This window comes from Buteo buteo, chromosome 10 (genome assembly GCF_964188355.1).
Source record: "Buteo buteo chromosome 10, bButBut1.hap1.1, whole genome shotgun sequence".
In the NCBI taxonomy this organism is placed as follows: Eukaryota; Metazoa; Chordata; class Aves; order Accipitriformes; family Accipitridae; genus Buteo; species Buteo buteo.
In genome coordinates this window covers 28,725,502-28,752,029 of record NC_134180.1, presented here as the reverse complement: position 1 = coordinate 28,752,029, position 26,528 = coordinate 28,725,502, and the positions used below count along the sequence as shown (strand labels likewise).

The window sequence follows — 26,528 nt, the reverse complement described above, 5'->3', positions numbered from 1 at the left end:
CAGGGAGCCTGCCTTCAACAAAGGAGAAGAGGAAGGCAGAGATCTCGCAGCTGGTACACTGATCACTTTAAGCACCACCGAACTGCCTCATACAGGTGCAGTTTCACATTGTACCTAGTCTGGTGCAACTGCAGGCTGCCACAAAGGTCTGGTGCTGCCCCTCTCCTAGTCCTGCCTTCATGTCACTTCCCCCTTCCCCAAACCAGACCAAGCGTTGTGCAGTCCCTGCGTGAGGAAGTTCTGCAGGCTGATTGAGTGTAGAAGTATGGTTTGCCTGGAATGATAAATTAGATGTTCATCCAAACAGCAACCAGGAACATCTCATCCAACAGACATGACCACCAGATAGAGGCAGGTTGCTAGACCAGCTCTTTGGGCAACTGCCCACAGTAACACCATATTATATGTTAAATCAAACTGCACTCTTTGTAACTCTTTATTCACTGGAAAAATGTGAAGAGTAGGAGTTACACTGAAGGCAAATACTGAGCCACTTGAAGTCATGTGTGCTTAGTGGATTCACTATTACTCTTTGAGAGAAAAAAGAACTCATGGACAAGTATCAGAGAGAGGAAAAAGCCAGCAGACGGCAGGAGAAAGAGGCCCAAAAACAGCTCTCCAAGGCAACAGAGGGAGAGGCTGCGTGGGCACAAGAATCACTGAAAGGAAGTCTTTGTTATAAATAAATAAAATGAAAAAGAAGGAAAGGATTGAACCAAAGAGTTAGATGAGTAGTCTCATCAGTTGCTCTTCCTAATGGTAAGTGGAAAGGTTCTAAATACTGCTAGTCGCTTGGGTTAAGGGGCAATTGAGTTTTTACAGCTTTTCTTTTACATATATGTATATATAAACTCATCACATAATTGAAATGCTGACCTTGCCGAAGACCATGGGAGGGCAGTGTTAATAGCACTCTGTTCTCACCAAACTTACTGCTAATGCCTATGTGCAGCTCCTTTGTTAACACTACCCCACTGACTGTTGTAGAAGTGCTTTATGAAACAGGTACAGTTTTTACTGAAGAGTACAAGTAAAACAGGTGCTCTCTGTTGCACACATACAAAGAAAAGAAATTGTTCCTTTTCAAACTTACAATAAGCTGCAAAAGAGTTTTTAAGGAAATGTTAGTTAAATCAATTAATATTTGAAAAATACGATGCTTTTACAGAGATGCATTTTCAGGTTTCATTATGTTTCTACAGACTCTTGAGAGTAGAAGAATGGGAACTTCCCAAGCTTAAAATTTACATGTACAAAGCTCAGAATTCCTTTGTTAAAGTTATTAACATTAGATCCAGAAATAAGTAGTTAACAGTTCTACTTCACACAATAATGTAACTATTGTAATATTACTTTTCAAACTATCTTATTTGGACTTCATATAACTTAAGGGAGACACTGAAGTGAGAAGTGAGCCCTTCTTCTCAACTGAGTAACAGTGCAGGCTGCTCACCCTGACATGAGAGATTGCTGTTTCAGTAAGAAACAACTTGAATTCTCAGGTTCTCTATGTATTTTAAATAAGCTGAAATTTGATTTACAACATTTTTATGTATTTTGAAACATGCCAGAAAATGGAATAGTTTGAGTTTCTGTTCTGTTCAGAGCAGAGAAAACATCATGGTCTGCTCAGTAGGTATTTATATAATAGACGTATTCTTGAAATGGCAGTCCAAGAGCTGTTGCTTGATCACATAAAGTGGTGAACACTTCCTTCAAACAGAATGCTTTTAAATGCTCTTAACTTTTGTGACTGTTAAGAGCAATCTGAGTATGACAGGGGACTGCCTGTACCTGACAAAATAACACAGAATGTTCTCCATCAACTGTTTCAATATAATTTACGTGCTCTGTGGAAAGCTGACACAATATGCAGCTGTCAGTTTGTTGTTTTGTGGGATTTTTATGGTTCTAAATTATAAAGGAACAATGCCCAGCCTCACTGTAAAACCTACATGGGTTATACCTGTGTGGAAACCACGAAGGCATAACAAATTTGGGTGCCCACAATGCTAGTCCACTTACTTTTCAGATAAGAATGTCACCTTAAGTTCTTTGTATGAAAAAAAAGTTTAAGTTTTTTCCCCTTAACAAGTAACTTGCAGCACATTTGCTTTGCATAGTCATCTATGTGCATTTATCAGAGCATCAGCAAGGGACATATTTCACTATTTCAAAACAACAGCAGAAGTCCCAAAAGATCATGCAGAAAGTTTTTCTAGGTATTTGTCTCTCTTATTCTCTTTTTCTTCATTCAAACAACCTTTCCACATCATGCCCCTATGCACTCTTCCTGAATTTTCCCCAGCCATTTCACCATGCATCCCTGAGGAGCACCTGTCTGTCTTCTCTCAAAGCCCACTTCAGGTCTGCAGTTAGATCACAGAATCACAGAATACCAAGTCCAACTCCTTTCTCCTTGCAGGACTACGTAAAACTAAACCATATGATGAAGAGCGTCATCCAGATGCTCCTCGAACTCTGACAGGCTTGGTGCTGTGACCACTTCCCTGGGGAGCCTGTTCCAGTGACCGACCACTCTCTCAGTGAAGAGCCTTTTCCTAATGTCCAATCTGAACTTCCCCTGATGCAGCTTCATTCCATTTCCTCATGTCCTATTGCTGGTCACCAGAGAGAGAAGATCAGCACCTCCCCCTCCGCTGCCCCCAGCCTGCCCAGAGGAAGTAACAGACTGCGATGAGCTCACCCCTCAGCCTTCTCTTCTCCAAGCCGAACAAGCTAAGTGACCTCAGCTGCTCCTTGTCAGTTTTGTGCTCAAGGCCTTTCACCATCTTGGTCGCCCTCCTCTGGACACACTCGAGTAGTCTGATGTCCTTCTTATACTGAGGCACCCAAAACTGCACACAGTACTCAAGGTGGGGCTGCACCAGTACAGTGTAGAGTAGGACAATCACCTCCCTTGACCAGCTAGCTATGCTGTGCTTGATGCATCCCAGGACACAGTTGGCCCTTTTGCTGCCAGGGCACACAGTTGACTTATTTCAACTTGCCATCAACCCAAACCCCCTGATCTCTTTCCATGGGGCTGCTCTCCAGCTTCTCGTCCCCCAATTTGTATGTATAACCAGAATTACCCTGTGCCAAGTGGAGAATGCAACACTTGCTCTTGTTAAATTTCATACAGTTGGTGATTGCTCACAAAGCCCTCCCTTTCCATGCAAAGCAAACCCAGTTCCCCCAGCTTTTCTTCATATAGCATGTGCTCCAGCCCTCTGAGTACCTTAGCACCTCTGCTGAACTCATTCCAGTTTGTCAATGTTTCTCCCTTAGTCTGAGGGATAAAACCGGACAGAATATTCCAGATGTGGCCTCACAGGTACCAAACAGATCACTGCCATATATTCAGCTGTTTGAATCTGCATATAATTCTACTCACGTAATGGGCTAAATACTGACTGGAACAGTGTCTCGTTCTGTCAAATGTGATCATGGGTAACAATCTTGAGAAGTCTTGGGCAAAAACATTATGTTAAGAAAATTGCTTTTCCCTTAAAATATCCCTTGCAAGAAAGTACTGTCCCTTATTTTTCACATGGCTATCCCTTGTTTCCAGACAAGAAATATGGTTGCTGACTAATCTGTAAGACAGTAGTGTAGTAATCTTGGTAATGTACCAGTGATACTGTCACAATAGGTATTCATAATAACTGGTTAACAAAGCATTGTGTATGCATCTGTCAGCTTAGTGGTGTTTAGAGTTTAATGACCCAAGAACTGGGACATACACACAACTAGGTTGTGTTAATGTAACATTAGTAATTTTATCAGGAATGCACATCTTGAAGATTGTTGACAAGTACAGGATTGTGTGAGGGGTCCCAAAAGTACAAACAAATTATGATAGTGAAGGCCTTGAAAATCCAGATACTCTGAGATATACACCTATCACAGTAGCCAAGTAGTGTTCACTATAGGAATGCAACCTTGTGAATTAGATAACACTGAGTCTAGGGATAACAAAGAGAACACAGAGCAGAATCCAGGAAATGTAAAACAAATGACTTATGGTAAAACTTGGAGACAATGCAAAATCTCTGGCCAGTGAATGAACAGCCAGTAAATGGGCAGTGGCAGCAAATGAATAAAAATAACCCTAAGTGAAGCTAAGAGCAAAGAGGAAGAAATCTTCACCATCAACAGTGTGTTCTTCCTGGTGAAGAACACAAGACACTGACAACTTGCTATGACCACCTACCCATCTTTTTTTGGAGTAGACCTCTCCTGCCACTTGTTGGCCTTTGGATCTCCAGGGGCACAGGCTGGACAAGTGTAACACAAGAGAAAGGAGCAGATACCAAAAAACTTGTGTATGTGAGCTTTAACTACTTTATTAATAGGAATTAGCAATAATTGGATACTTTGTCCTAAGATGTCCAGTCATTTTAACTGGGCTGATAAAGTTTTGAATAGTTTTTGCTAGTTCAGTTACACTAAATAATAAATTTGTGGATCTGTACATAAGGTGAGTTTCTTTCACCCACATAAATCACAAGGGAAGTTGGGTATCCTGCACTTGAGGTAGTTATTAAAATGTGACCTTTTTCTCCAGTATCACCACTTTGTGATCCCAACTGGATACAATGAGGTTGAACAAGTCTGGAGTCCATCCAAGAACTTCAACTGTATGATTTTCCTATTTACGTAAAATAACCTAGCTTGGAAATTTTGGTCAAAGAGAGTAAAACTGGATTTTCTGGGAACCGAAGGGAAATCCAGGTAGTTGTTGCTACTTGGAAAGGATTGAGGCTGCTGGGACTGCACAGATGCTTGCCAGAAGCATTTGGTACCACAAGATGGCAATCATGCATTTCCCACAGCCCTCACTTCGGTAGAAGGTTCCGGAAGTTCAGTAGCATCAAGGAGCAGGAGAGCTACATCACATCAAGGCAACATAAACAAAAGTCATCTCAGGAAAGCAGAGTCAATATAATATTGCACAATTTATTTCTTATAACAGTTCATTAAGCTATCTTTATAACAGAATAGCTACATGAGGTATGGAAACATGAAACTAGACTTACCATCCTAATCCTATTTTGGCAATTTTCCCATAACACTGGGAACATCCAGGACCTTGTGACTGATACTTGTTACCACTGTTAGAAAGAATGATTCACTCCCCTAATGGGGTTTTGGCAAGAGGGATATGGTGGAAAGAGGTAAGAGCAGAAAGCTGGGGAAGAAGCCAAAACTGGTTTAGAAAAAAAAAAAAAAAAAAAAAAGAGATACATATATACACATACACACTGTATATATATTATGTATAGTGTGTGTATATATATATACAGTGTGTATTTGACCTTTACTACAATACATACAGTATATGTACAGTGTGCATACATATACATACTGTGTGTTTGTTCTGAGAGTGCTGCAAAAAAACATGAACAAGCACAGTAAAAATTAGTGGATGAGTATAAAAACTCAATTACTAAATTTCAAAGTTTGAAATTTCTGTTAGTTTAGTTCAAAGTCTGGCAAAATAAGTTGAAGGATACCTCTATCACCAAAAGCAGAAAAGGAAATAATTAGACTTCTATATTTAAAAAAATAATTACCAGGTACACAACTCCAAGACCTCAAGTATTCTCCAGCAACCCAAAATACCAGAGCAGCATTTACTACTTTATGAGATCCCTCCCTCATAAACAAGGAGTATGGGATAGTATGATTCTCCTCTGATACCCATTATCATAAATGGCGAATCAAATCCCCTAAAATCTCCATACTGCATGTAAACATCCAAGGAGATAGAGGGGTGTCCTTTAAAATGGATTCACTAAACAAGTTGACTCACCATCTCTCATAGAAGAGGTCTGTTACCATTTGCTATAAGGCTGGATGAAATGCATACACAGACCAACTTCAGTCTGTAATTAAACAACTACATACACTTACATGCAAGCTATAGGCAACCTATAGATGATAATCTGGAAGTGTAGAGCTAAATGAAAGAGATAGTAGGCTTTCCTCGACAAAAACAGAAGATGTCAATGTAGTGCAGACTAAGTTCATGTGCTAGCCAAAAGGAGCACATGACATCAAAGCCACCAAATATGCTTAGGTGTGCATGGCAACAGTGAAGGAATTTTATTTTTCTGATTAAAATTATACTGAACTCCTGAGAGAAATAAGTATGACAAAACAACTGTTAACAGCATTAATGGCCTGAGAACAAGGTAATAATTCAGTAAATTAATTGTGTACATTTTGCTCATCAGTAGCCAAATCATATTCATGATTTATTGTCAATAGACAGATTTTTTAATAAATTTTGCTTTTTTCCTCCAGCTGTACAGCCTCCCAACCAGTTAACATAATGATATAAGACAATCTGAAAAAAGACAAGTGAACTTCATCTATATGTTATTAATAGCATAATCAAAGAGACAGAATAGACAAACCTCAAGTATTCCTGGTTGAAAATGTGTGCGAGTACCACTTAAGCTTAACTGTACCACTAACATATCAGAGGATATGCCAATTGTTTGACAGCATTTCATGTATACTGAGTAAGCTTCCTCTGTTTATGTGGGTGGTTTTAAAAGCCACAGGAGAAGAAAAGAACACATAACCCCAAAAAAAGAAAATTAAGACCATACATTCACAAAAGTTGCCAGAGCTATATTACAGAGTCATACTCATTAAATAAATCTAAGTAGCACCCAATTGCTATAAACAAGGTCCTTTAGCTAGAATTACAACTGGATTAACATCACATTTCTCATTAAAACTTCCAAAAACATCTGAAATGCAACATTCCTCCAGGAAAACAACTACCTTTACCTGAGTCTCCAAATATCACTGCAAGGCAGCATTTCCATATGGATGCTGCAGAAAAAGCACCATCTATGTACTCAACAATAGTATCCCCTGCAATGCACAGATTTTCTTTGGAAGTTTTCTTACACAGATATGGATTCAGCTGAGGCTTAGTTAACTTTACTCTTAAAAATTTACTTTACATTTGTTTAAAGAGGTTTACCTCTAGGAGCCATGGTTTTAGTTTTCTGTCCAGCAGAATATCAAATCCCAGGACTTCAAAGCAGACACTGTCACTTCCTGGTGCTTGCCCTGGCCTGCACATGCGATAAGCATGAAGAACATGTGGCTCTGCAACTATAAGAGTCTTCACTACTAACTCCTGTAGGGATTTTTTTCAGAAAAGTTCATCAGGAGAGAAGACACCAGTATATATTGAACTTATGTGTTTCTAATCTTTCAAATTTCATTAAAGTATCTACTAAAAAAAAAAGATCTAAAATACCAAATAAGTGGTCTATAATAAATAAACTATTCCTATGCAGTAACAGATATAATTTTTTTTTATATAGCTTTAGAGTATATTGTTATACTTTCCATAGTACACATGTACTTTTAGATATGTAATAAATATTAAAAGCATATTGGGAACAAAGTATAGTATAGCCAATCTTCACCCATTTCATTTTGCAATATAATTTTTAATAAATATTCTCAGAATCATACGTACAGATGGTGCCTAAGATCTAACAATCTTAGGTCTGTTCCTCACCTAAAGACACTTGTAACATAACCACTGACTTCAATGGCACAGGTTTGAGTCCACAGATATATGCAACGTTGCCTACAATTTTGTAAATATTCACACATAAAATTCACTTTATACTCTAGAAAAGTCTTCAAGAATTTAAATGGGATGGTTCCTTTGTATTGTATTACTTATGTGAATAACTGTTTGAAAGGGCTTTTGTCCCTCAGAAAAAGTTTAACATTAAATTTACAATCAGACTGTGAATTTAGTCTTTTAAAAAACATAATCATCATTTACAGTATGTCCTTTGTGGCATGCATTGCTGAGAATTTGGATTAATAAAGTTTCAAAAATCATTCTGGATTCCAGTGAAGCATATGGCAGAAGCAATTAATTTTCTAATATACAAAATAAAGAAAAGCATATTAGTTTTATCTTACGGAAATATCACTCCAGAATTTGGAGACATCAAGATTATTTGTTTCTAGAAACTCAGTAAACCATTTTATGGAGCGTTTGCTTCCTTTGTCTTCTGTTTCATCCCGTTCAAAGTGTTCATTATGTTTATTGACAGAGTAGTTAGTCAGATGCATATACAATTGACTCTAAAAAGAAGGAGAAAAGACATTAAAAAAAACCTTAAATACAACATTAGAATGGTCAATTCAAAATAATTAAAATAAAAAAATATGTTAAATCAGTAATAACATAGTCAAACAGTTCATATTTGCAAATACACTATGTGCAGATTTAGTGTTTCTGATTATTGGAGACTTCACCTACTGAATGTTCTAGCCTTCTTATAACAAAACCTGTGCTCATATTTAAGCCAGTTGGAGTCAACTGATCCACTGCTCAGCATCTGGTTCGGCAATACAATATATCTGCCATTTTTACAGGTCTGTATGTAATCAACTACCTACAAAAGTGAAGAACAATTATCATAACTTACAGAATGATTACATTGCACAAGTAGCAAACAATAAAGATGGTATTTTGAAGTGCTACTTTAAAAGTGCTAAAAAACACTCTGGCATCTGTTTCATAGACAATCCCACATTTCAGTTTTCACTGTGGTTTATTTCTGAGAAATGTTCTCATGATAGTGATACTTTAAAATATCTTTTACATATAAACTCATCTGCCATGTTGATATCTGCCAAAACTGCTCATTTTTGACTGGCTGGTAGCCATACATCAGATGGAGGTAAATTTGAAGATACATATTACATAAATGAATGCTATAGTTCCTTTATGGAGCAAAACTTCACCAGCAATGGATTCATGTTATCAGTTGCATTTAAAAAATAAAATAAAATAAAAAAAAATTACCTTTCCAAGGCCAATTTATAAGTCATGATTTATATGTTTACTTTATCTCCCAGTACAGATATTAATTCAGCTTTCCACTTACGCTACCATGATGACTGTCCTCATCACAGTGACAGTTCTCTGTCATGTTTGATTCCTTACTTGAGTGTAGTTGATATTCTAAGCTAACCATAAGCCTTCTGCTCCAATTCCTTTTTGATAAGACAGCCAATAGATAACACAAGCCTTCTGCTGTCATTTATCTCACTGCACTTACTTATGTATAAAAAAAAACTTAATGAAATTAACAAAACCAATCAATTTAATTGCAGGCTAATTAACAATATATTGTATTAGCACTACAAATAATGAATTTCTCCCATGGCTTCCAATTACTGCGTTGAGAATCATTGTGAAACCTATTGGCTTTGAGTCATTATAACTGTCATCTTTCCATGAAATTATTTCAGACAAAAGTAATTATTTTTCAGACTGAAAAAAAATGAAAGTGTTTTGTTAAACATCTGAACTAATCTTTAGTCTGAAGTTATCTGGAACGATGTCACTGTAGAACAATGTTATCCAAAGAACAATGTAATTAGTGATAAGCCAGGTTATTTCATACAATAGACAAACTACAACCTGAACAGTTGTGAGAACACAGAAACAACTGCCTGTTCTGTTTAAATGCTCAGAGCATGTTTCAGTGCTGCTAATGGTGAGATTAGTAACAATAAAAAAAAATTAACAGCAAACTATTCCAAATACAGTTTTGGAACTCTTCAAAATACACCATTTGTGCTGGGCTCCAAATTATACCTGCATTCTTCAAAGGTGCACTAAAAGAGTCGCAATTTTAAGTGACAAGTAGCAAAAAAGGATCTCCATGTGTTGTCTATTGCAGAATTACACTGAAGCAGCTCCAAAAGTATACAGTGCGGAAAAGGAAAGATAGAATAGCAACAGAGTAGAGTGAGGTATAAGAAACGCAACTCTACTGATGCCTCCCAATACTTCAAATCTAATTCTTTCTTAACAGACATCTGCATTTTGGTCTGTGCCAGAAGACAGGGGTTGCATCTCTCAACAGAGGAAGATGCTATACAGTGAACAGGAGAATTAATGTGTCCAAAAACTTTAGCATGTCCCTTACCATTTCTTGGTTCTCTGCTATAGACAGCCCTGCTGTATCATCCTAAAGTTGTCAAGTACATACTCCTTCCCTGCTGAAGTGGTCACTGACAAACAGCACCAGCGGCAGATTCCCTCATGTTCAGGGACTACAGTAACCATTCTCATGCACTGGTCTTTTGTATCGCTGTTTCTCTTGTTTTCTGCATAGGTTCCCAACAAAATGGCTGAAACATTGCAGGATCCTCAGCAGAAGCTCTGAACTTCAGGGTTGTTAAATAATGATCCAGCATGAGGTAAACCTTACCCCTTGCCCACCCCAAACTGAGTCTCAGATAAATAAAAAAGCAATGTAACTGTTCTTGAATTGATTTTCTTTGCTTCATTTTTTCTGGGTTGAATGTTAATAATTGACATATTTTTCTTCTATTACAAAATATTTAAACTCTTTAGCATACATACAGGCAAAGTTATATAAAATTTTTATACACAAGCAATAATATAGCTATACTTGTGATTTTGATAGAAAAGCATGAGTTAAATATTTTTCATTTTAATTTTTTCTCTTCAATGACAATGCAAAAGTTCAACCAGATGAATACCAAATGAATTCTCATGTCACAACTTATTTTATTTTACCTCCTCCAAACACTACACAAGTGGAAATCTACATGCAAAATTGGAAGGAACTCCAACTTACCAAATTTGAGTCACTGGGGGGATGATACTTCTCTGTACCCATTCTCACCAGTCCATCATGATATAAAAATACTTTTAATGGATCACAGGACGTTACAAGAATATACACACGTAAATCAAACTTGTAGCCTTCCATAAGAAATGGTTTGTCAAGATATTCCTGAACAATCAAGTGATCCTGAGCTTGTAACTTTTCTCCATTTCTTATTAAAGAGATCCTGGTAAAAACAAAAGTTATTTTAAAAAACATGGAATTTTGACATTACTCTTTGAAATAGATTTTCATGGTCACCCAGCCAGGTAGTCAGGCTAAAGTCTACCTGGAGAAAGAGACTTCCATATCTGATTTGTAGGGTAGAGAAAAAGTTCCATTTGCTTACGTGACTTTTGGTTTCCTGTCCTTTATGGTGCTTCACTGGATGAAAAAAGGCAATGAGCCATTTCAAAATAACATTCTGCTTCTTTTGATTCAACAATTTGTAATAATGGGTTCTTTCTACACTTAGAAATTGTTTGGCAGAGCAACTAATCTCCAGCTTCTGTGATTATTCCCCATGCAGCTCTAAAAATAGGCTTCTAGTCTTTGCCACAACTTCTGCCCGAGGTACAGGTTGCAAAGAACTTTCAGTGCTAACCTGACTTAGTGATGATGGTAGCAAAGCAGGACACTAATCAGTACCATTAAGGATGGCAAAGATTAAGCTCAGTATTTCTGTATTCCAGTTTCCCCACATCAGAATGAAAAAACAGTTTATACACGGACTATAAACTGGCAGTCCCTAACTACATAGAATTTCAAATAATTGTAATGGCTAATATTTTTCAGTGTATAATTATTAACCCCAAATTCCCATATCTTTATTGCCTTAATCTTATCCTCTATTAATGATACATTTCAGTGTTCTGGTGCCAAATACTCCTAATATATTTAAGTACCTTCCAGGCATTTCTCTGAATTATACCGCTACCTTTCCCTTCAGCTTATCTTGCCTTTATCAAGAGAACTGAAAAATAAGGAAATGGAAAAGTTTGGGGGCTTTACATTTACAGTAATTCTGATATATTTTCAATAAATAAGAGCTTTACCATTCTGTATAATCCAAACTGATATTGAAAGCAATAACAGCTAAAATTGAAATATCTAAAACCAAGAACAGAGTTAAGAATGGAATTGCAATATTTATCTCACTCTTTTTTACTGTGAAGCCCTGTCACATGCAAAACCGTTTCAACTCAACTGAAGGTTGCATTCTCTTCAGGGGTGTCCCTCCTCCAGCATGGGTGTCACCTCCTAAGAGTGCACCTCCAGCCACATCCCCAACAGCATCTCCTCTGTTTCTCCTACACCTCATGGCTGCCGCTCTTAAATATGTTTGTACTTCTCTGACTGGCTGCTGTTTTAGCATGCAATGGGGTGGTTGGGCTGGTCTCAGAGCTGTGGAAGGTCCCGACCTTCTCCCACATGACACCCCTGCAGCCCCCAGCCACTGAAACCCTGTCATTTATGCCCAATCACAGAATCACAGAAACATTTAGGTTGGAAAAGACCTTCAAGATCATCAAGTCCAACCATCAGCCATGCCCACTAGACCATGTCCTGAAGTGCCTTGTCTACGTGCTTTTTGAATACCTCCAGGAATGGCGACTAAACCATTTCCCCGGGCAGCCTGTTCCAATAACTGACAACCCTTTCAGTAAAGAAATTTTTCATAATATCCAACCTAAACCTCCCCTGCCGCAACTTGAGGCCATTTCCTCTCATCCTATCTCCAGCCACCTGACAGAAGAGACCAGCACCCACCTCACTACAACCTCCTTTCAGGTAGTTGTAGAGGGCGATAAGGTCTCCCCTCAGCCTCCTCTTCTCCAGACTAAACAGCCCCAGTTCCCTCAGCCGCTCCTCACAGGACTTGTGCTCCAGACCCCTCACCAACTTGGCTGCCCTTCTCTGGACACGCTCCAGCAACTCAATGTCTTTCCTGTAGTGAAGGGCCCAAAACTGAATACAGTACTCGAGGTGCAGCCTCACCAGTGCCGAGTACAGGGGAACAACCACCTCCCTGCTCCTGCTGGCCACGCTATTTCTGATATAGGCCAGGAGGCCATTGGCCACCTTGCCCACCTGGGCACACTGCTGGCTCATATCCAGCCAGCTGTCAACCAGCACCCCCAGGTCTTTCTCTGCCGGGCAGCTTTCCAGCCACTCTGCCCCAAGCCCGCAGTGCTGCATGGGGTTGCTGTGACCCAAGTGCAGGACCCGGCACTTGGCCTTGTTGAACTTCATACGGTTGGCCTCGGCCCATTGATCCAACCTGTCCAGATCCCTCTGTAGAGCCTCCCTACCCTCAAGCAGATCAACCCTCCCTCCCAACTTGGTGTCATCTGCGAACTTGCTGAGGATGCACTCGATCCCCTCATCCAGATCATTGATAAAGATATTACACAGAACTGGCCCCAATACTGAGCCCTGGGGAACACCACTTGTGACCCGCCGCCAACTGGATTTAACTCCATTCACCACAACCCTCTGGGCTTGTCCAGCCAGCCAGTTTTTCACCCAGCAAAGAGCACACTTGTCTAAGCCAATACAATCTCACCCTGTAATTCTAAGCACAACAGATTAATAAATATTTTTTAGATAAATTCACAATAAAAATAATCCTGATCTTAAGAATTGAGCTTCATCAGAAAATGCATTCTCTAATTGTGTCACATTCAGAACAACATTAAAATACCATTTCAATTTAGCTTTGTATTCTAGCTGTTTCTGCTTGTTAAGCCTTCATCCAATACATGAACTTTCATACATCATACAACTTGAAATACAATCTTCTTACTAACACACAGCTTCTGTTAATGTTGTAAATAGCATTGGAGTGCACCTTTAATGAGTAAGAAGACTGAAGTGAACACACAACTTACCCATGTCCCATTGCACCGTTAGCTGGTTTGACTATGAAAGTTTTCTGTCTACGCTTCTTCTTCAGTTCTTTTACGTAGTTCTGAAACTGTGTGTATTCTGCAGGGAAGATCCATGTTCGAGGAATAAAACTATACTCCTGAGGTTGACTCTTGATCATTCTGCAAAAAAGTGTTAAAAAAAAGTTAGTTAAAATCTTTTAACTACTTTGAAGTTTCAAACCTCAGGATTAAAAAGCATTTACAATAATTTGAGAAGGAAACTTTTTTAGCAAAATGCTGTAATATGAAAGTAAACTTCTGCAGTTGTTTAAGAATAGTTACAGCTCTATAATACATTTATATGCATACTTTAAGAACAACAAAATCAGACTATCTTGTGCATTTTTGCTTAGTATTGAATCATATTTGCTTATTACATTACTGGCATCCATCTCATTTCCTGGTATCCTTCTCACTCCTGTTACAGTTTTAGTTCAGTTACTCAGACTATTTAATACTGTTCATATTCTTAGAAATAGTAAACTTACAATAGACCATGTGATTATAGATCTTTCCCTACTGTCCTTGTTTCAGCTGGGATAGAGTTAATTTTTTTTCCAGTAGCTGGTATAGTGTTATGTTTTAGATTCAGTATGAGAAGAATCTTGATAACACACTGATGTTTTCAATTGTTGCTAAGTCATGTTTAGACTAAGTCAAGGATTTTTCAGCTTCTCACGCCCAGCCAGCAAGAAGGCTGGAGGGGCACAAGAAGTTGGGAGAGGACACAGCCAGGACAGTGGACCCAAACTGGCCAAATGGGTATTCCATACCATGTGATGTCATCCCCAGTATATAAACTGGGGGGAGTTGGCCTGGGGGGGATCACTGTGGGGGAACTAATTGAGCATCAGTCAGCAAGTGGTGAGCAATTGCATCGTGCATCACTTGTTTTGTATATTCCAATCCTTTAATTATTATTGTCATTTTATTATTGTTATTATCATCATTATTAGTTTCTTCCTTTCTGTTCTATTAAAACTGTTCCTATCTCAACCCATGAGTTTTACCTTTTTCCTTCTGATTCTTTTCCCATCCCACTGCGTGGGGGGGAGTGAGTGAGCAGCTGCATGGTGCTTAGTTGGTGGCTGGGGTTAAAGCACAACACCTACCTAATAGACTCCTGTATTCCTCTTTTTTCTTTTTTTTTTTTTTTTCCCCCCCCCTTCTTGGGAGGGGTTGGAATATTTGGCAAGTATTTTAATTTTCACATTGGTATGTGTCTGAGGATGTACGAGGATCAACACACACAAAGAAAAAGGACCTGGTATATTTGGAGTTTCTTCATGGGTGCAAAAAATATTAATAACAAGGACTGGATTGGAAATTAAAATGGAAGCAATTTAAGAAGAGGTTTTTGTTTCTTTTTAGTCTTTTGAAGGAATTTCAAAAGTATAGAATTGTAGTAAATATACTTTGATGCAGCCCAAGCAACTGTTCATGTACCTCCAATATAGGGCAAAACACCCAAGCTTGGATTTGTGTATGGTACCAGCATACTGCAATTAAGATTACCTGAGAACCTTATTTAGTCAAAAGAAAGCAAAGAAATGCAAAGCAAGACAAGGGGGGGCGGGGGGGGGGGGGGATGAACTAAACCAAAAATAAGGTTAAGACATCATAGGCAACAATCTCTGAAACTGAATCGGGTTCAAAAGATACAGCAAGGTCCTGATCTCCCTGCTTTAATAGCCATGGCAGCTGAGGCAGTATGCATATTTTATAGTTCTGTTGTCTGTGCAGAAAAGACAAATAGAAGAGGAAAAAAGATAGAGAATTCATTTCTATCACCCAAAGCTCTGCACCTGGCAGATAGGAAGCACATACACACACCAGACTGGCAGTATGGGCAAGATACACACGGGTTAGCTTTAAATAAAGTAGCTTTAATACTGGTTAACAGCCAAGTTATAGGAGCAATGTGGACTTGGTGGTACTATGCAGACTGGTATACCATAGCTCCCAGCAGAATAAATTTAGTCTTTGCTGAGTAAATACTGGTGCAGCTAGCTTGTTTCAGGTACTAAGAATACCTGAAACTTCATACATAACCTCATATGAAATTAGTTTGGGTAACTCAAAACTACTCTGTAACATAGGGTTAGCACATCTAAAATACAAATATCCACAGGCCAACAGAAACTGACTGGATGTTTAAAAAGAAATTAACTGACATAGGAAGTTCCCCAACTTTGATTTTTTTTAGAAATGGCACTAGGATGAATTTTAATACTTTTTAATTAATTACAGATTTAGGCATACTTCTCCTTTTGTAATAAAAACTAATAGTGTCAGGACAACTTAAACGTAGAAGAGACTTACAACATCATTTAATTTTTTCATTTCTACTATGAGCCTACATAATACTCCTGATGCAGCATAAGACACTTTTCCTTTAAGTGGCTCAAATACTAATGGAAAAAACAGAGCTGCCAACCACATTTGTAAGGCTAGGACTGTAGCCAAGCCTTACTGGTATAATAGATACACTGTCACCAAATTGTTTAGCCAACTACCCAACAAACACTCTGCAGAAACCACAACAGCTATAGTAGTCTTGAAGGACTGCATGAGGTTCAGTACTTCTGCAGCTTCATTGTAAGTATTATTTTTACAAATCTGCTTCAATGAAAGCCACCAAATATTCAGAAAAAGTTTTTTAAAACATGAATAGATATTATAATTCATGATTCATGCATATTTTTAAACTACTCTGGCTGCTATATATTTACAAATGTTATTACATTGCTAACTGAATGACTTATCTAGGCAGAAATTATTCTATTTTTAGGCAAAAAGCAATTTCTGTGTTAGTTTCCATCTCTCTCCAAATTATTGACCACATGCATCCTGAAGTGTTACACAATAAGAGACTTGCCATTTAACTTACTCACAGGTTTCAATACACATACTCCCTACTCAATGAATATTGCTTCATGGTATTCTAGATATATTAATATTATTTTGTGACTGCAAGTACACCAGTTCTATATGCCTTTTTCCATCTTATGCATAACTGGGTAGAATACAAACAATAATATGAAGCAGAGTACTTAACCATTGTTTACAAGTTCTGGTGCTCACTAAAACTTTCAACAAAAGAATTCAGCTCTGTTTTTTCCCTGCTTGGCCCTATTCAGAAATGGCTTAGAAACATCATCAAGTAGTTTGCGGAATCAAGATCTATTCCATTACAATAGCCCTATTTTCCAGCACATCTGCTATCCACTAGTGTGAGTAACCACTTTTTCACTGTTCTGCTCTATCCTTTAGCCTTTGCAGTCCTTACCAGGAAGTCTGAGAATTAAACAGCAAATTATTGTTCTTCTGAGTGCTATTTTAGCTCATGGATGAGGTCAGACTGTGCTTTTGTTTCTCAGAGTGCTTTCTGTGCAAAAAAATCAAGGTGTTGAACAATATGTAGGTTACTAAAGACATGACTTGTCAGTCTAATAATGCAGATTCTACTGCCTAGGTTTCAAGATCCTCTGACTTTTCATGGATAGATAGGTATGGATGAGAATAGTCCATGATCAGTTCACAAACCTTTTAAATGTAAACAACAAAGGTGCTGCAAAAAAGACTATCTCACACATGGGTCTGTCCCCCTTCCCATTCACCCTGTACACCTTCTCCCCCACTTACTGTATTCATTCTGTTACAACACTTATCCTTCACATGAGATCTCATCTAAGAGACCATTTACAGACATTAAGAACTAGCTGGCCCTACAATGGCACCTCTATTATTTTTTTGGGCTTTTCTGTGTTCTGATTATTCCCTTTGAAAACAATGCTCATGGCTCCTTTTGTTCTCAATTACATTCCTGCTTCTACCTGTTTCATTACTCTGTGTCCCTACGCTTTCTGCGCTGGGTTGTCTTCTTTCATATTACACACGTTACATGTTACACCACTCCCTTCCACCCTTCTGCATGTGAAAACCACATTGTCCTGTGATCCAGAGTGCCTGGATAGTGGCTGTAAGAGGAATTCCTGAAGTGCAATTCCTCCTGAATACCATTTGCCTCTCAGATCCAGGATATTTGTTCTTTCGCTCCATTCTCAACAGCTTGCATAAAATGGAAGAGTGAGAACAGTATAACAACAAAGGTAGAAGTGAAAGAAAAAGAATAGTCTACTCTCCACCAGTTCTCAGCAGTTGTTCCATGAACTCTCAGTGATACAAAACCCACAGCTATTCTGTACAAGCCAGTAACAGGAATAGAAAAGACTGCATGCAGCAGAAAAGCAAGAGAACAGAATTAGTGTTTCTGCACAATCCTGTTCAAATAAATTTTAAGACAGAACAGCAGCTGTATGGAACAAAATCCTCCACTCTACAGACAAGAGCCTGCCCAACCATGTTTCCCTACTGACTTGTGATTTCACGTACATATGTCCGTTTCACAAGCAGTCTCAAGGCATTTCATTCTGATTTTTATAAATTATGAATACTAAGTACTGAATTGTGAGGCTAGTACTGCGAAAAACAGAATGACTAAAAGCTTGCTATATCTACTGATATTAAGTGAGGTCACAACATAGATATGTTTGACCCAGAGTTACCGTATCAGAGAAATTCCCATCTTATCTATAATATGTACAATCTCCACACTGAGTACCTTTAAACTGTGTTTCAAACTCAGAATTCAGTAGGTTGAGAGAGGTATAATCAGACTGTATTTGAAAACAATGTGTGCATGATAAAAAGAGCCTTTTGTCCATTTTGCACATTTTTTTAAATGACAGAACTGGAGCAATACACAGGGATACCACCGCCTACCAAGCCAACCAATGTTGTTCCACTGTTTCCAAGACCTCTCCAAATAGCTGTTTGCCTCCATGTGCTATCTCTGTTTTTATTTAGAGTTAAGTCTAGAAGGGGAAGTGAAAAGTGGTTGTCTAGCACGTATTGACACAAGGGAGTTCTGGCCCACGTGTAGGACATGTAGACACCATAGCAATGCACGTAATATTTGCATCATAATAGTTGCATACATTCTACATGCTGTGTGTTGTAGTTTCAAAACAGAAAAGGAAAGAGAGAGAGAGAGAGAGAGAGAGAAGAGATATTAATATTAATTACATTAATATATGAAAACAAATTCTGTTCTGGTAACAGGAAATGCAGTGTAGGTAACTTTGGGGACCAAAAGAGTAACTCTATCAATAATTGTTCTTTAAACTAATTTAGATTAGAAGAATCAAAATATTCAACACACATTTATCCCTAAACATTTCCTTATTACCAGACTGTTGAATCATTATTTAGTATTGTTTTCTTACATGGTCTTACTCACAGATTCTCAGCTAGGATAATTCCTCAGAACCCAGTTAATCCACTAGAGTGAGGAGAATTTATAATTAGACAAATGAGCCTCTCTGACTTATTTCTTATATAAACAGTAAGATGCTTCACATTTTTTAAATTTGATATACACAAAAATATAGTCATTAATTATTTTAAACAAATAATATCCATCCACATACTAGTTATTTTTTCTGTTCTACCATTACAGGATATATGCCTGGGTGTATTATGTATTAAGTGTATTATACAATAATTTAAGGCTCTCCTACATTCTGCAATGCGTAGACAGAGAACTAAACCCACATCATTTTCCACTGAAGTCAACTGGAGAGATACAGTAGCCCACTCCAATGCTACACATCCAGGACCAAAGCCAAAGCTATTAAGGAACTTTGGAAATTATTCTTGGTCATCTTATAGCCTCTTTGTAAAAATAAACAAACCTTACAAGCAATAGTTCAGTATTGTACTGCATTAAATACTACAGCTGAAAAACTTCTTAATAATAAAAGAAAGATTACTTAGTCATGTTTCTTGCCAGAAAATCCTTTCTGCAGATCTCTCCCATTCCTGGAAAATGGTTGATTCTCTGAGGAAGGAGGAAAAAAAAAAAAAAAAAAAAAAAACAAAACGAAACTTTTTTGGTACTTTTTAGTTTTCCTGGCATACCTAATACAATCATTTAAAATGTTCAACTGCGTGCTCAGGCAAACATAATTAGCGTTACACATAAATTATTTAAGATAATATCTTACATTATACTATGTATTCTTAGCAATACTGAAGATGCTGTAAGTTGTATTCTCCTCCACCAACATGAGTATGCCCATTGATTTCATTTCAGACATGAAAGGAGACTATAATACTCTTATTCACAAAGCTATCTAGGAACAAAGAATGCTATCACAAAGTAATGGTAAAAAAAGGAATTATTTATTCACAGAAACTGTGGAGAGAGCTCCGCTTGTTAACTTACTGCTTAAAAGCAACTTAGAAATGATGTTTTGCATCTTCTTTCAAACTTCAATCACTCACAACACCCAACTAGCAGACAAAAGCATGAAAGAACTGCCCCAAATATTTAAACACCAGATTCTAAGTGGTATGAACAAATAACTCTGGAAAAGAGAATAAGATTTTAAAATATGTAGTGGTATAGCCTTACTGCACTCTGGTTGGTGGTGTTTTGGGCGGGGGGGGGGGGGGGGGGGGGGGGGGGTGGTGTCCATGGAAACGTAACTGGCCAGAAGTGGCACATTACTGAACGTTTCAGAGTGAAGCAGTTTACTGAAACATGTCAGAAATCCTAACTATCACTCTACCTGATAGTTCCGAAGTTCAGCAATCTTTTCTTGTTGCACAGCAGAATCACTCCATATAAGATTAGCCGTTTCATCTTCATCACGTGTTTTCACAAATCCCATTTCTCGTATTACCACACGTACTACAGAGAAATCACATACTTAAGGAAAATTTTGAATCTCTAAAATAGATTCTTTTTCAAAATTTAAAAAATCAATTAAGATTTTAAACACTTCCAATACTCAACCTTTTGTCCAAGAACAATGTTAGCATGCAAGCTATTATTTATCTTGCAATATTTCCATCAGTTGATTGCAAACCTGTCATTACAACATTACAGTACCTTGTACTGCAGCTGGAATCAGAGCACAACCACTGATGGGAACTGTAAAGAGGTTCAGGCACTCCACAAACATCTAGTAAAAGTCCACCTGCACAGCTTTTAGACTTAATCTTGGCTATCACATATGTTAATTTTAAAATACTGATGACTACAAGTGTCACTGCAGACAGAGGACAAGAATGCCTCCTTAGACAAGGTACAGTAGTTACAAAAGCAAATGCATGCATAATTTTAATACAAAAAAAAAAAAAAGAGAAAAGACTCATTATGTGCCAGGCATAACTCAGGTTCTAGGAGAAAAGATTTTTCTGAAGTAGTCCCAAGCACCAAAATACAAAACATTAGTAGATTTTATTGAGAAACCTCCGTATAATAGAGTATTTAACATTAAATTTACACTGTTCATCTTCCAAGGCTTTAAGTAAACTTCCAAACATATACATTATTCATAATTAGAGGGGTTTTCCACAGCCTTCTTGATTACTTAAGTTTTTGCATTTCAAGGCCCTTCCCTGAGTAACAAATGGGGAGTAATAGATGCACAGTGTTCAAAGCTATCAACTCCATGTTACAAAAAAAAGAACAAAGGTTTCTTACAAAAGAAAATCCTTTGGAAATGTCTCACTGTCAGCTTCATACAAAGTCCATTAAATCACCCCATTAGTCAGTAATTTACTCACGTCAATAGCTATTAGGATGAAAACAAAATATGTAGCTTCCTACCAATTTCATATTTCGTGCCAGCGACATTTGCAGTGATGACTCCATTCTTCTTCTTTCTGACTTTCCTTTTAATTGTGCTTTGATAGGGTAGTTCCGAACTCAAAGTCAGAGGAGCAGTTCCATGGTTATCTTTGAAAAATAATGTTGTGACTGTCAATATCTTTGTATCTCAGATAACATACACAAATGAACTAAAAACACAAACATTTACTTTGTTGTAACTTAGAGGTACAAGTATAACAAATAATTAACAGGCTTTATTAAAAATCCAAGACTAGCATACCTCCCTCATTAGGCAAGGATGGCATTATAACCTAGGATAGTGCAGAAGCAGAGCCCAAATTTCATTCCAAGTTCTCAGAAAATGATGGAGCTGTAAAAGCCAAATTATTTAAAGCTCCAGTCATACCATTTCAGTCTCTGGTTGTAGCAAATATTAGTTTTGGTATGGATAGATATCTGTGTTTTAAAAAAAAAGAGAGAGAGAGACAGAGAGAGAGAGATACTTTGTTATAGAGAAATCCTGAAAGAATATAAACAACAGAAAACTAAATATGGAAATGCTTTTAATAGCAAGTCAAAAGTAATGCTTATTTTAAAAGACTGATCAAGTTATTGTAAATACAAAACTTTGTTACAATTCAATTGTTCTGTTTCTGGGAAAAAAACATTTTGCAGTATTAATTTTCAAAATGAGATTATATTACTTAATTTTCTTATTTTCATTTGTGTATGGGAGATTTGGGGCATGAAAATGGGTAACACTGAATTCAACCAATACTGCAAACTTTTATCTGCACAAAGCTCACTGAATTTATAGCAATTTTAAACCATATTTAAATTAAAAATTTAAAATCAGACACACTGTATTATGTGTTTTCAGGTACCAAATGGGAAATAACCGAAATCACCTTAATAATCTTTTTCCATTTTTCAACATTTTTTGAAGCAATTGTCCAATAATCACTTGGTAACACACAGCTGCAGTTTCATGACCACTCCATGACACAATGGACACAATTTCAAAGATACTTTGGGTTGGCAAGTGTCTAAATTGTCAGTTTCTAAAAGGAGTAATTATTTGCATAAAATGCTGTTTTTCATGTCTACACTAATGCAAAATTTCAAATTTTCTTCTCTATGAATACACTACCACATGTGAAAACCCCACATATTAAAAAGTTTTTTCAGTCCAGCTTAAACACGCAAGAACAATGGGCTAAAATATTAGGGAAAAAACTCGAATAAAATGCTTCTAAACACACTGATACATGACTTCAGGCGTGCAGCACTGTTATAAATGCTGCAAGGAAACAAATGCTGTCTTTGGCAGGCTGCCTCAAACAAATCTACAAGTTTTCAAAACGTACACAACATAAGTTACTGATTTTTAAATGCTTTCATTTCTTTTCTGCAATTTTATATGTGGCTAAAGTTCCTTACACTAGCTTTAAATTAGTTTATATAGCCACTGTGGTGATTGCAAAACTTATTTTAAATAGCTTTATATACAGCATGAGAAATTTCTTCTGCTATAAATAGCAGAAAATTACAGTAAAGACAAGTTCAGCCATGACTTATGATGTGAAGTACATTTGATCATAAGATTGGACAAGATGTGCGTTAGCAAAATTATCAAAACATTTATAAATCCTCTTTGTGTGTGTGTGTGCACACACATGTCAGAGAGAGAAAGAGAGAAATACAATCATATTCTGGACAAGTCACCCTCTTGGTAAGAAAAATATAAAAGCAGATACCTTGAGCTGCAAGATCTTATTTCCTTTCAAGACAGAAATTTACCTTTAACAGTCCATTAACACAAAAGGGTAAAAAGAACAGATTATGGTTCTTTTATGACTGTCACCAATGTACTGCGGGCCAAATTCTGCTTTGTAATAAGACAACTAAATCTCCCTCATGTCCATTTAGTGGAGTGCCACAAATTAACACTAAAACATGACCCTGTGTATTTATCCAGAAAGTAAGAACAGATGTTTTATACACAGATACAACGTTCAACAGCATAGCAGTAACACCCAGCCATACCTACTTGCAAAAAACTTTGCTGAACCAGAACTCGCTAAGAAAATCCCCCCAAATTGAACTAGAAGTGGCAGGTCATTTTGAAGTTTTAATGTTTTGGATGCCATCATCTGAGAAGGTGACCCAAGAGTCCTCCTGCCTGCTGGCCTACTAAAATTAGACACAGAGATGGGAAAGCAAAGCATTCATCCTCCTTAAAACCACTGTGAAGGAAAAGCAGTGCTGGGCACAATGACTCACGGAATATTGCATGTTATCTGTTTCTCAAGCTAAGAATACCACCAGAGTACAAGACATGTTTAGCTCCTGGGAATAATACTGAAGTACATCTGTTAGCCTATTAAGGACTTCTGCGCACATACACAAATGCCTAGCAGTTGTTCCTCCACTGTACTGGCTAAAAACTTTTAACAAATTTGGAAGAATGTCAAGATGACTAGTATTTCCCTGTGAGAAACACCAGCCCTTACTAATACAAGCTATGATGTGGTAATAAAAACCAAGCAGCTCATAGAGCTTTCATTGAGCTTATAATCACAGAAAAATATCTGCCCAAAGTTACTATAACACGTTGCATTCTGAAGGTGGACCATAAAGCTCCAAGTTGCACTATGTTGTTTTCTTTATATAGAAATTATTCTACTCTCTTGAGAAGAATACTCTTTAGGGTTTAAACAGAAAGCACCAACAATCAAGGTCCACAACTCTCAACCAGTCAACTTTTTAGCACACATACATTAGTTGATGGTAAAGATTTATGGTCATCTGTACAGTAATTCTATGGACAATTAGTAGTTTGGCCATATGGAAAACAAAGAATTTGGACTAACTGTCACAAAAAGCTCTGCAAACTGATCACTGAAGGAACTCTTTTCTTGACAAGATTATGGATGACATATTTTTTATCATCACAGCTGACGCATGCATTCCTCTAATGATGTCAAATCTTGTTACAAAGACACATGCTGTCTGTCAAATCCTGATTTAAACTGAATTCTTCAAAGACAAAAGGGATCATTACTGTACTCTGTATTCAAACTTACTCTAGGATTTCGACTTTTCACAAGCACTGTCCTATACCAGTAAAGTTAAACTGTATTCTGCCTTAAGCTTGTATATAATTCAAAATAGTTTTACAACCGCTTCACTTCAAGTCGCCCATCTCCATACAACCATTTCACTGAATACCAAAACAGCAGCAGTTCTAAATTAGTAGTTTTCAAAAATATTTTACATAGGAAGCAGTCCTTTCCTTCGATCCTGGAACCATCTCGTTTCCAAAGGGCAAATACAGGTCCAATGAAATTGGGCAGTCTCAGCTTTTCTTCCCACGAAGTCAAGTGACAGATGAGAGGTACAGCACCTCATCTGGGGAGAAAACATTACCCAGAGCACTAGCTGTGAGCTGCAGGCTAAGCCATGGGAGCAGTAGACATGCTCCTGCTTAGACCTCCATGCTTTTTATGTCCCCAGTGCAGTACCACGACAAGTTCCAAATCTGCAGCAAGAAAATCTAAGACCAGGCTACTGAGGAAGCCACAATCCTCCCAAGCAAAATGCAACTGGTCCTCAGACTACACTTTAGATGATCAGTTCTCTAACTGAGGGAACAGGTCACTTGGGAGAGACAGGAATACATCATTGAGAGCAATAAATGAAGGGCTGTAGCTGAGGGGAGGGAGCTGGAAGGAGAGGGGTGCACACTGACAGAGCACTGAGATTCAATGCTGCAATGCCACAGGCCCTGGCAGCCAAGAGCTTCCACATGTCCTTCCTCTTTTTGACTTCTATACAGCAGAAATCACCCCAGAGTTACTTCATTCTCTGACCCAGGTCCTGATTTGTTATGATTGCCCAGCCCTACTCTCAGGTCAGAGCACAGCTGTCTCACGGATGCTGAAGGAAAAAGACTTGCAGGGCAGACTGCTTTGCAGGCAGCTTCTGCCACCCCGACAGAATTGCCAGTTATGGGGCAAAGCTTATTGCAGGGACCACCAGATCACGCAACAATAACGGCAGCAGTACTGTCAGGTTATGATTACATCAAATTCCGAGTCAGTTCTTATAACTGACAAGTTTTTACTTATAAAATAAGCATAACCTACAACCCGTGTTCAGCTACAACAAAGTAGAGGCATATCCCTCTAGTAACCTACCTGAAAGACCTGTTTCTAAGAGATTGCTTGTAATAATATGGAAGAAAGTATTTTATTTCCAAACTGGGACTGACGGAGCTTGCTTAACCTTGGCAAGTCAGCTCTCTGGAATCTCTGAATTCACACGGAGACAGAAAAGGATTGCAGTTCCTGCCGTATATACCATTTCCCTCCTGAAATCATGACACCCACAAATTGGTAGAAGGTAGAATTGGTCATACCGCTTCAAGCGTGGTTGAACAAAAATGGTTAACCTATAAATGGAGAAAGACTTGTGAAGAAGAAATGAATGCATCTTTATCAGGTTAGTACATTCTTACACAAACAAGCACTTTGAATAAAAGAGGGGGGGGAGATGAGATGTTATCTTTACTGTTGCCTGGCAAAGGTGTGAGAGAGCCAGCAAGAGAGATACACTGCACACAATCCTGTCCTAGAAAGAGACGGGGGGAGGGGAAGGGGGGGGGGCTTTTTTCCTCCAGGGACAGCAGGGGTAGGGTACTCTTGCTGCACAGGACAAGTTGCACACAGACAGGGACCACAGCAGATGCTTAAGTCCATCTAAGGGAACCGTTTGGGCAGGGTACGAGGGTGCCTCGGTGAAGAGCAGGGGACAGTGCAAAGAAGTGGTTTCATATTTAATGCAGTGATCCATGTTACCTTGATGACAAGTCGTAATACGTTGTAGAAAATTAAAAATTAAGAGTATTTTTTGCTGTTACTCAAATAAAGTGTATCATAAGAAGTTAGTAAATTGCCCGAAAAATACTCTTCTAGCGTAGATTATATAGAAGTACTTTTGAACAAATCCCTCTCTTATTTCTTAAGTTATTTGCTCCACACTGCTCACAAGTGACCTCTGCCTTTCACAGTCCTTCACTTTACATCCTGTTGCAGTGTGGAGCTGAAAAGATTATTTTGAATCTCTAAATAGGAATTGCATGCCATCAGACCTTCCCCCGCCCCCCCCCCCCCGCAAAGAGCAAGCATCCCAGAAAAAGGTTGAATT

The 26,528-nt window shown here is 38.0% G+C and overlaps 1 protein-coding gene across 10 annotated transcripts in view; it reads right to left on the bottom strand.

Moving 5' to 3' along the window:
* TTLL7 (tubulin tyrosine ligase like 7) overlaps nucleotides 1-26,528 on the bottom strand; it is an 87,724-nt gene that overhangs the window by 45,427 nt on the left and 15,769 nt on the right. For 4 of the 10 annotated variants that reach the window (XR_012652073.1, XM_075039131.1, XM_075039130.1 and 1 more), the window contains 9 exons: nucleotides 25,520-25,773; nucleotides 21,601-21,776; nucleotides 21,318-21,446; nucleotides 20,272-20,393; nucleotides 19,471-19,538; nucleotides 13,598-13,756; nucleotides 10,677-10,893; nucleotides 7,975-8,139; nucleotides 7,007-7,165 (listed from right to left, as the gene is read on the bottom strand). Coding sequence is in view for 9 of the 10 variants with exons in the window: in XM_075039131.1 (XP_074895232.1) it covers nucleotides 7,007-7,165; nucleotides 7,975-8,139; nucleotides 10,677-10,893; nucleotides 13,598-13,756; nucleotides 19,471-19,538; nucleotides 20,272-20,393; nucleotides 21,318-21,446; nucleotides 21,601-21,625 (1,044 nt within the window). In the remaining variant the exon portion in view is untranslated. Of the gene's footprint in view, nucleotides 1-7,006; nucleotides 7,166-7,974; nucleotides 8,140-10,676; nucleotides 10,894-13,597; nucleotides 13,757-18,924; nucleotides 18,981-19,470; nucleotides 19,539-20,271; nucleotides 20,394-21,317; nucleotides 21,447-21,600; nucleotides 21,777-25,519; nucleotides 25,774-26,528 lie in introns of those variants that run through there. The other 6 variants (XM_075039129.1, XM_075039127.1, XM_075039128.1 and 3 more) reach the window with 5 other exon arrangements.